Genomic DNA, 12,479 nt, shown 5'->3' with positions numbered 1-12,479 from the left:
ATATATAATATATAATATATAATATATAATATATAATATATAATATATAATATATAATATATAATATATAATATATAATATATAATATATAATATATAATATATAATATATAATATATAATATATAATATATAATATATAATATATAATATATAATATATAATATATAATATATAATATATAATATATAATATATAATATATAATATATAATATATAATATATAATATATAATATATAATATATAATATATAATATATAATATATAATATAATATATAATATATAATATATAATATATAATATATAATATATAATATATAATATATAATATATAATATATAATATATAATATATAATATATAATATATAATATATAATATATAATATATAATATATAATATATAATATATAATATATAATATATAATATATAATATATAATATATAATATATAATATATAATATATAATATATAATATATAATATATAATATATAATATATAATATATAATATATAATATATAATATATAATATATAATATATAATATATAATATATAATATATAATATATAATATATAATATATAATATATAATATATAATATAAAATATATAATATATAATATATAATATATAATATATAATATATAATATATAATATATAATATATAATATATAATATATAATATATATAATATAATATTGAAGAATAGAAGATATAATATTGAAGAAATTTAGAAAATATGTACTGAAATTAGATTTCAAACAAATTCGGTTATATTAGACATATAGCTTATAATCTAGAAAGTCGCTTTCTTAATATTACACTTTAAACAGTCGTAAAAACTCTCTCCTGACGACTATTAAAAACTCAGCCAACTATTCAGAAGTAAACGAGATACTAAAACTCTTCTTCAATTGTTTAAATATTGACTACTTATTTAATTTTAGTCAGCAAAATAGCGTTGAATACAAAACAAAACATCTTTCAAATGAGATAACGGAAAAACACCCTTAAAGTTATTAAGGTTGTATTACACAATGTCATAAATAGAAGCTCGTAAGATCTGTTTTGTCGACGAAATCTTATAAAATGTAATATAATTTTAACACAGTTTAATTTATTTAAATTAAAATTGATAAATAACATTATAAAATGTATAAAAGACAAAGACTAATGAGTTAGTGCAGATTGCCAGGGAAGATTTTGTAAGAATTTGTGGGTGCCCGGTGTAAATGGCTATTTTAGATGATAAGACAGGGATCTAAATTATGATTACAGTATCTGCTGGGCACAGTTTATAGTTTGTAGTTATAATGTACCCAGTTCGATTAAAGGTTTCTGATAAAATCTACTGTCCTAAACTGACCACCTTAATGTACCAAACACGATACCCAATTCTAGATAACACCTAACACCAAAGCATAACAGATGATAATCGATTAAATTAATTTAATTTGAAAAGTTTATTTTTTATAATTAACGTAGGTTGGTTGGCAATGGTTAAGCGTTCAATTATCATTTGAAAGAACACTTCATCACTTTTGCTAATTTCCAGAATAATCACTTTATAATTAGTTGGTAGTCAACAGCTCATAATTAATGGGTCTAATGGCGATAGCTCAAATTCACAATTACTTCACAATTACGCTTTGAATTGTCGTTTAAGTCATGAATCGCCCATTAAAATAAACTTACTACGTTTATTTTAAAGCGCTGATTTTTCATTCCGTCCAGCAGTTTATAACTCAGATGACGACCTAATTGGATTACAGAGCGTGCGATTTTTAAACTATCAGTTAATAAATCTTTTTTTCTGTATACACTAATGAAGTATACGTTTAATGAAATTCTCAAAACTTAATTCAACATTCCACTCTCATTATGCGAATACCACGGAGGAGCTTGGGTGAACTAGGTTAGAATAAAAATTCGCAACAACGAAAACTATCTATTCGGCAATGTTGCAATAGGAATTGTTTACGAGACTTTTGTCAAGGACTCCTTAAACACTCCAGTGAGTTTACAGTGAATAAAACTCGTTGGTAAACAACGTTCGAAAAAAGGGCCAGCCTCAAGCCCTCCGTATTGGTACTGATTTAATCAAGCGTGTCGGAGAATGTAAGAAAGTTTTATGGAACTCCGAAGGAACTTTGAATTCAGCCACGGAAGCAGAAGGGTTCGAGAAAGCCGCATCAGTGATAGATAGTTGCTGAATAAATATTACCGCGAGTGAATAAATAGTCAGTCATATGTGTGTGTGGGGGGAAATGTAGTAACTAAAGGGAACGCGGTGAAATTCCGGTTCAACTCAAATACAGCAAAATAAATATGAATAAGGTGGCTGGGTGTTCGTTACTTATGAGCCGGCAATTGACACGATGAACGGTTTGTTAACCGTCAAATTTATTAGTTTACTCATGTACAGTTCTTGACCTCTCTAAGTACTTGTGTTAATTTAATGAAACTTTGCTAATAAAAATATATATTATTTTAGACTTAATTAAATATTATTTTTTAAGATATTTTACGATCAATTATAAAACAATTAAAAAATTATTAAACCTAACTATATCTACTAGTTTATTAATACAGTTTATAAAGACCATATAAATTTTTAAACATGAACTTGACTTGAATTTTATGATTTGCATCAGGTATTCTGAGAAGTTTTATGTTTTCATATACAGTGTAACTTTTTGTTTATCACTCGAGTTTAACGAATAGTAGTTTAATGCCATAAAACGCAACCAAGATCTAACTAATAAAACATTATTTACATTAAAATATTATATTAATTTAAAAAGATATTTTTAATTTTACTCTCCACTGTATTTTCATCTTTTAAAACAAGTAATAATATTGCATATAAAAAATCCAATTAACAACAATTCAATAAAATTTATATAGTTTAAGAAATTAAAATTAACTAAGTGAATTAAAAGACAAATAAAAATATGATACAAAAAATATAAATAAAAAATAAAACAAGTAATATTAACCAATAAAATTAAAAATAATAATAATACTATTAACAATCAATAAAATTTTAAAAAATTAAAGTTTGTAATATAAATTAAAATAATATAAATTATTAAATAAATTTATTAATATACAAAATTTAAAAAATCAAATTAAGTTAAAATTAAAAAAATAAAAATAAAATTGAAATAGTAAAATTAACCATTTAAATAAAAAATATGATTATTAATTTAAATTTATATTATCTCCATCAAAAATAACTGAATTTAATAAATTTAAATTAATAAAATTGAAAAAAATAATATATTATAATTTATTAATTAAAAACTAATTGAATTAAAAAATAAATAAAATTATAATTTATATTTACAAGATTAAGTTAAGACTGAATTAAAAAAAAAGAAATTAAAATTAACTAATTGAATTAAAAGAAAAAAACATAAAACTAGTATTTTAAATTTAAAAAATATAAAAAATTAAACTAAAAAATGAAATAATTTTATCAATTTTAAAAATGAAATTTAAGAAATTAAAATTATCGGATTGGATTTAAAACAAATAAAATTATGTTTTAAGATTATGAAATTGTTATATTTCATGAAATAAAGAAATTAAAATTAACTAATTAAATTAAAAAAAGCAAATAAAACTAATAATTTAAATATATAAAATATAATTAAATTTTAAAAAATAATATTGGTAAAATTAATTAATTAAAAAAAAAAATAAAATAAAGAGAATAATTTAAATTAATAAAATTTAAAAATTTAAAATTTATTAATATATAAAAATTAAAAAATCAAATTTAATTTAAAATTAAAAAAAAAATAAAATTAAAATAGTATCATTAATTATTTAAATAAGAACAATAAGATTTTTCAACATATTTAACTTCAGAAATTTAATCCAATTTTCATTTTTAGTATTTTTTCTAAATAAATTGCTATTTATACTATTGCTATTATACAGAATAATTTTAAATTGTATTACTAGATTTTTCAATAAACTATATATGCCTTTATAATTTTTATTATAATTTTTAAGTATTTCTTCGTTTAAGACAATTAAAAATTATTAAAATTAACAATTTAAATAATTTAATAAAATATTTAAATATGTTTTATTTTTTCAGGGCTCCTTATTATGAATGTGGTGTTTCATCCGATATGCCAAGCACACAACCATTTTCCATTAGGTAAGTTTAATAACGTTATTTGTAAAAATATTTAATCTACGACCTAATTGGGAGCATTACACACGTAACTGAGGAACTTGATACTTGGATATTACATCGTTTTATTATGCTGCAAACACCTGCGTTTGTAATTGTTACATTTAAGCTTTGATAATTAACTCAACAGTTTGTTGAAGGATCGCACAAAAGATATACGAACACGTTCGCGCTAGTTTATATTTAACTGACATTATAATTTATTCTCTCCCAGCTTCAAAATCCAACCCGTTTCTAGTGTAATAAATTTCCAGCTACCTTCTCTACAAAGTTAACCCAAGTCATTCAAAATTAATAAATACGTTTAACCCCATTATTTTTCTGCTCCTAAATGGTTATACAATATTACATCAATTAAAAATCCCATTTCATCCTCTCGGATTCCAGACGTACATCTCCCTTTGGACGTAGAAAATATAAAGGAAACATTTATCTGGCTCGCACAAACCACGTTTTAGCGCAATTACCTTCGGTTAACAAAGTCTCTCAGTCAGATAATCGCCTTTTTATCTGAAAATGGCGATGAAGACGTTACATTCTCTGGTCTACAAACATCTTTTGTGGCTTACTCCATGCATGATATTCAGTACAGAGAGGTTTTTTTCTCCGTCGGGAATGGATGCAGTCTCGGTTTCAGGTTGCAGCTGAGGTTTTGTTTGATTTTCTGAACTAGAAAAAAAATTAATAGTCTGAACAAGGTCATGTCTATCTATTGTCTATATTATTTTATTTCACGATGATCCAGATAATAAAAATACTACATTTAAAAAAAATATTTATATTCGACAATAAATATTTGTCAGTAATAAAACACACAATTTAAATATAAATTATAAAGAATATATGAATGAAGGGACAAACAAAATTAAAAAAAAAGTTCATCATTCTTATTTAATTATGTTAATATTTTGTGGTATATATCTTATTTTATAACTTTGAAACACTTATTTCATATAGAGCCAATAAATGTATGGATATGTTGTTTTGGAATTGAATTCCGTGCTGCAACAATTGCACGATTCAATTCTTCAGAATTTTTATTATTATTATTTTTTTGGGTTAATCGAATTTCCAATATCCCTCAACCTTCAAAGTTTTCCAACGGGGATAAGATCTGAACTTTGCGATGGCCATTCAAAATTTTAACCTTATGGTCTTGAAATCATTGCTTTACAAATTTTGCTGTACGTCTGAGATCATTCTACATGTGGTAGTATAGGTAATATGCTGAGGATATTCATTATTCCATTAATGTTTCTTAAAGAACCCACTTCAATACCAGCATTGTGCTCAGATGCACATGTACTGATATCTATCCATTATTCCACTAATTTTCCACTCCAAGACCAAAAAAGCAACTCTAAACCATTACATTATCAATACTATGTTTAATTACTATATACAAAATGTGTACTTAGGATCGAACTTCTTATTGTCTCGACGCCACATCCAACAAATACTATTTGAATTATACAAGTTAAACTTGCTTTCATTAGACAACAGCACTGTGTGGTGAACTTAAGTCGGACTCGTCTGTTTTTGATGGAAATGAACGGTTTTTTCGCAGGCTTTCGAGCAAGCAAGTTGTTTTCCCTTAAACGGCGACAAACCGCGTGTACAGAAATTAACATCCCCTAGTTCCTAATTTCAACTGCTGTTGTATAGGGGTCCTGCACCGACAGTTGTACAATTTATTTTGTTGAAATGTCAGATTGCTTGACTCCAAAAATAAAAAAGTATTAAATAGTTAAAAATTGTAAAGAAAACAAAACTATTAAATATTGTAGTTTATATTTATTACTCCGAAATTTGTTTCAATAGGTATTTAACTTTATAAAAACAATAAATCATTTTTGGGACTTACTTCACAACAATTTAATATCAAAAATATATTAAAGCAATCACTCTGAGGTATATGAGGTAAAAATATAATATAAAAATGAGAAACATGTTTTTAGGCTTTATAATTAACTAATACAATATTTTTAAAATATTGTATACCCTACGAAAACCGTTTGACTGAAAGAGAAAGAAACATCATACACGACAGAGACAGTAAAAATCTGCAAATTCGCTTCGTAGTGGGAATCTTTTACTGTCTCTGTCATGCATGACGTCTTTTTCAAAATTCAGTAGGATCAAACGCTTTCTAATCGGTATATAAAACAACCTATTTATAATTATTCTAGAAAGTTTAATGTATTCCTGGTAATATGTGGACGGTCACCTTGCTGAAAAATTAGTCCAAGATCTCTTCTTACGTAGGGAAAATATGGCTCCAAAACGTCATCTTCATCTCGCTGGGGCGTTATATTGCCTCTAATGAAAACTAAAGGTGACCTGCTATCATAAGCATTAAACCCATAGTGTTGTGTACATGCCTCTCCACAGCAAAGCGGGGATCACGTCTTTTTCCATTTCGCCGTGTTCCTAACGTATAGTCATCATGCATCCCCAAGCAAAGCAAGATTTATCACTAAACACAATGTGGTTCCATTCCTCATCCCACTGTTGACGTTCTATACACTACGTTGGCGCCTATAATTTCCTGTTAGAGCTAAGACCAAACATGGGAAATAATTTCGTAGGTCAAAAGACCTTATACGGAGGTCGAATACCAATTGGTCTACCTTCATCGCCAAAAAATTCATCATCTACGATGACAGTTTTGTAGTTCTCTGGTACCTCTCGGTTTTCCGGAACATGTTGCCCTAGCTTTTCTGCCCTCTTCACTCATGACTCCCAACATCGCATCACAATACACACATTTTTGTTTAAACGCCGCGCTATTTCTTGAAACGAAATTGCTGCTTCATGCAGAATTCACTTAATTGGCTAAAAATATTTCTTCTTTGTACTCTGCATGTTAAACGTTTAGTATAAATAAACACTTGTTTAGAATACCTTAAAGAAACTAAGAAAAAAAAACAATATACCGACTATATGTTATCCGACAAAAATTTTAATCATTCCATATTTCAATATGTACCTACTTGTATATCAATTTTTATAAAAATACCTTAATACGTTTTGGATGTTGCGAACTTTTTACACGTAGTAGAAAGTCCAATGAAAAAAGTAATTTATCATAAATGTTATAAAATATCAATTTGTGCAGAAAAAAATTGAATAAATTTAAAATATTTTAACAATATCCGTGTTCCATGTTATCAAATTATTAATAAAATTGTAAAAAGTTATTACAATATAAAAGTTTCAATACAACTACACCCAAAGTGAATGTCTCAGTGGTGAACATTGAATTTGTTAACACATTTTCACATTATTATCAATAAGATATTTAAAAGGCACGCAAAATATCAGAATTATTTTTATCACTTTTTTTTAATATTTTACAATCAAAATTGTCCTTCCAAATTTATAAAGAATGTAGTCCTAAATATTGAATTCCAACATGCAACTTAAGAAAATAACGATTTCACGATTGCTGACTATAAACATAATTTTTTTTGACGAAATAATACGTACAGGTTTATTCTGCATGAGAAAATAGAATCAATTGTCGGTAACATTGGATCTTGCTTAAATTAACGTCGTAACCTGGGGCGTCCAATATGTCGGCCTCCTTATTTTCACAGCAAATAAAACACATCGGTTCGAATCCCCTTTGAGAATCCTTGCAGTCTGATATAAAATTCATAACACACTTTTATTGGAATCCCTACCGCAAACTACATCTTAAGAGGTGAGAACTCCCCGAATAGGATTCACCGTTTGGGGATCCGAAGTGTGATCAAAGGCCGATAATCTTTTGATTAGCACTCTAAAGGCATAATCGATTTGAAGGGGGTGATACCCTCGTCTCGGCGGGATTATTTGCATGTTATGGGTCTTATGGTCCGGAAAGTTATTTACAGCATATGCTGGCAGTTATGTAATATGGCGCGGATATTTATCCGGTTATTTGAATTTTTCGTCTTCATTTCGGCTTTTATTCGGCCCGTTATTGGGCCCGAATTACGCCGGTTACGGTAACAATTGTTATCAAGTTACATTCTGTTTCATTTAATTTATGTAACGAAAAAGAATATGGCTTTCCAGGTTAGTGCAGCGTAAAAATTCCCTGATGAAATCTGTAACATAATAAACTAGGATACTATATCAAAATAATACTCTAGAAAATGCCGTGATCGTAAAGTTTTTACATAAAGACCGAGTAATGAGAAAATATACGGAGCTTGCTTTAGAGGAAACTTCGCAATGGTCTATAATTATTCGGCGGAGGTAGCACACCGTTTTCATTCATCCATTTTGAAAATGTAGCTTTATTTAACGGAATAGTAAACTTGACGGATGAAAAAATATTTCCATTATAAAAAATCAATAAATTACACTCAGCCTTAATGAAGGACACTTCCAATATTTAGTTGTGAAAAGGCGAGTTTAAATATTATCGAAAAGGTAAAGGTGACGGATTTTTTCTTTAAGCTTTATTTGTTATTCTGATTTATATACTCTTTGAAATAATTAATTTCTCTTCATTTTTTATGCTAGAGACAACATTAAAATATTGAGTGAATATTTGATATTTTTAGAAAATTGTTTGGGTATACTGCTAACTTTCAATGTAATGGAAGCCAAAGAGAACCTATATTTAATTTAAAACGTAGCCAAACAAACAAGCTAATATGGTCAGCAAAAAAGTACATGCTGATGAATTACTCCGAATATGGAAATAACAAATTGGAGTATTCGTTAACGGACTTTAGTTTCAGATATTTAGACGTTTGTGCATTTTATACTCCTTACTATTATTGGAAATTTTAACTGAAAAAGACGATCAAAAATTGAAATATACTTTTTATTAAAATATCAAATAGCAAATTAAAAATAAAACCTATTCTTTTGGAAAGTAAACCGTAATAACTTATGTCCATTATAGAAAATTACAATGTAATAAAATCACATCGTCATTTACAAATTGTATGTGTTGGGATGATACGATAGATGAGAGTAAAGTTCCTGCTTATCATCATCATGTATGTATGTAAGAAAATGCTTTATTATGCATGCGTGTAATTAATTCAATGCAGATCTGAAGGCTGTCACTTCATGGTCGTGTTTAGCTTGCACCTCAGTTAGCAATAATTTATATGAACTTAACCAGATTATGATAAAGGAGAAAGGAAATTGGATTTTTGAATCTGCCCGCAACTTATATGTTAATACTTCGGTTACTCTCTGTGAAGAAAAGCTCGAGTAAATGCTCTTCGAATTTAATAAGCTTTTGAAAAGGAGATGTAATCTAATTGTGTACAATGTGAAAGAAAACAATTTAAGTAAACCGAAAAATTTACGTGGCCATAAAGATAGCTCGATAAAATTTGATTTTGTAGAAGAATTGGTATTAATCAATCAACATTATGTTCATAGACTGTTCTAATAATTTAAAAAATGTTATTGTATATTTTGACCAAGAAATATTATAAAAACGTAAGAGAACAATTAACATTGTGTCAGACTACCAGAAATGTTAGTTAGACGCTTTCAACGTTGACATTGTTGCATCAACTATTGACAATAAACGAAAACCCAATATCTCGTACAAGTGACTTGTCCGCAATTACATCGGCTGTTGAAATTGTGGATGTTGTCTATGTTAACAATGTACTAAACTGTAAACATCATATTGTTTCCGTCTTACTATACAAGGTGTTAACCAACGTTGTAATTCTTAAATGTAAATTGAAAAAGCTCTATTGTCATGATAAGAGCAGAACGTTTTCATTACATTAAGACCACGATTTACGGAGGTTTGATGTAAATTTGCAAAAACATCACGTATTTATGGTCAATACTTTAATAGAAGGCTCTTACAAAATAGAAATGCACTCAATATTTTCTTAAAGTTCTCTTGATGTTTTACCAATTACAGGACAGATACCACTACAAAATGAGAAATATTTGATTTGACTTGCAGAAATCTCCTTTTTCTATTGAATGAACCCATTTGTTAGAAGCCATTTTTAATCTTACTTAATAAATTTCAATAATTAAAGAAAAACATTTTATTACCTATATTAAATATGGAAGATGATGTAATTTTTCAGTTTCCTTTGTGCAGTTTGCCACTAATCGACTGAAACAGGTTGATATGGTGTACATTGGCTTTCAATAGTTATTCAACCAAATCAAGCCCCAGTTGCGGTATTTAGGTTTCAATGGCAACCTATTCAATTTAATATTCTTGAATCTTTTCAATAGGCGACAATGTGTGAGATGCAATTACATATTTTCGTTAGTCGTTCTTCTGGCATACCATGTGATTCAAATATTAAAATCCTGGTATTTTTAATAATTATTAATTTATGAAAAATGTTGTCAATGTGGATAAATATTAAAAACTACCCTTTGCTGATAAATTTTTATATAAGTTAGATAAAGGATAGTCTGGTCATTCAATAAAATCTTAATGCCATTCCAATCCCAGTCGTTCGAATCGCCTTCACTACACTATGAGAAGTTCTTCTGATTAAAACAATAATATTTCATACAAACAACTCATTCAAAATTTACGTGTGATTTTAATTTATTCAACACATAACAACTGCCTCGAGCTCCTCTTGATCAAAGCAGGTAGAACCATATAATAGAACCGTTTATAAATTACATCAAAATTAAACAGGATTCAGATTCCGATGTGGTAACTAATTGGGAATTAATACACCGTGAAAAATTAAATTCTACTTGACGTGCACAAATGTTTTTCATTATATTTTAAACAATATTTCATCGGGTAGGATTCAAGCGGATATGGAAATTTATCGCTCATCATTTTTTCATTTAAATGCTTTGTGAACGACCTTTTCCCATCACTCTTCATTAATCATACTGATCTCTGATTAGACTATTTTTAGATGCAAAAACAACAAAGTAGAAGGATCCTTTAAGGCGTAATTAAAATTTTAATCAAAAGTATATTGGAAAATACTGAAAACTTGCCCTTTCTTTTATATTATCAATGAATATTAATGTTCATAAAATTTTTGTTATTTCGGAATTAATTCGATGGCTTTGGGGGGGTGAAACAAAAAAATTGTTTTTTTTTTGTTTCAATTGCTGCGTCCTACTATTAAAACGTCTTTAAAATATTCAAATCGCAACTCTAAATTTGAACGTATTTTTGAAACGTTTAATAAAATATTTAATTACCTACTTATTAACAGAATTCACTTCTTGTTGAAATATTCTCCGGGGCAACCAGTTACATAATTTTACAACCTGGTGAGTTACATTTAGCTCCAGTTAATTAAGTTTCTCAGGTTGTTGCTGTTTAAATATAAAATAATCTCTGTTAAATCGTTGTGGTCCAATATTATATTTGACCATATATAATTTATGTTACTTTATTATAAAGTAGAAAGGACCTTAAGGAGGATGTCTTTCTATTAATAAAAGTAACTTTATATTTTTTATAAAAGACTATGTTTATTATTCGTTTTAAATACATATGGATATTTTTTTTTCAGCTAACAGATATAAGCGGGAAGTGACAACAATGCTTCCCGAAATGCCCCAGGGCGACATGAGTGCTGATCCCACGCTACCGCTGACTGATCCTTGTTATCCATTCGTGGACATTTCGAATCATCAGTTCTTCAGCCCCGGATATCCAGCAGATACGTACACAAACAACACCGATTGCGTTGTCGTCATTGAAGGTTTGTCTATAACAATAGAATCGATAACATACAGCAAGAAGATAGTTGCACTTAAATATAAGTATAAACTAGAAGTTATAAAGTTCTTTTTAAAAAATTAAAACGTAAACATCTTAGCAAGTCGATTTACAAAGAAAACAAAAAATTCAATCAAAGAAATGTGTGGGAGTCCAATTTAATTAAATAAATTGCTCTACTCTTTCAAAAAGATATTTACTTTGATTGAATAGTCTCGGAAAATAATTTTACTTTATTTTTATAGTGAACAATACAAATTTTTAATCTATAAAGAAAAATCTATGTGATTATTTAAATAAATTGTACGTATACCATTGTAATATTTACCACCAACGCATTTTTCTCAATATTTATGGCTGTAGTTTTAGGCACACACAATTTAATTATTAACGTTTTATTTGAATTATATTTATTAAATATTTTATAGTGTAAAGAAAAATTGTCCTAACAAAAATAATTTAAACATAATACAATTTAAACACTGTTAATTTAAGAAAAAACAACATTTTACCACTGTAAAAATGTGTCGCACTTTCCTTCAGTCTAATTGTAATTTACAGCCAAAG

At 27.1% G+C, this 12,479-nt stretch overlaps 1 protein-coding gene across 2 annotated transcripts in view; it reads left to right on the top strand.

Annotated features, from left to right (window-relative positions):
* The window catches only part of LOC109601526 (neuropilin and tolloid-like protein 2), a 198,912-nt gene that overhangs the window by 116,681 nt on the left and 69,752 nt on the right, over positions 1-12,479 (top strand). For both annotated transcript variants that reach the window (XM_049970590.1, XM_049970589.1), the window contains 2 exons: positions 4,115-4,177; positions 11,704-11,895. In XM_049970590.1, the coding sequence (XP_049826547.1) occupies positions 4,115-4,177; positions 11,704-11,895 (255 nt within the window). The remainder of the gene's footprint in view (positions 1-4,114; positions 4,178-11,703; positions 11,896-12,479) is intronic.

This window comes from Aethina tumida, chromosome 1 (assembly GCF_024364675.1).
Source record: "Aethina tumida isolate Nest 87 chromosome 1, icAetTumi1.1, whole genome shotgun sequence".
NCBI lineage: Eukaryota > Metazoa > Arthropoda > Insecta > Coleoptera > Nitidulidae > Aethina > Aethina tumida.
The sequence above is the reverse complement of the archived record's forward strand: the minus strand, read 5'-3'. Positions and strand labels throughout refer to the sequence as shown.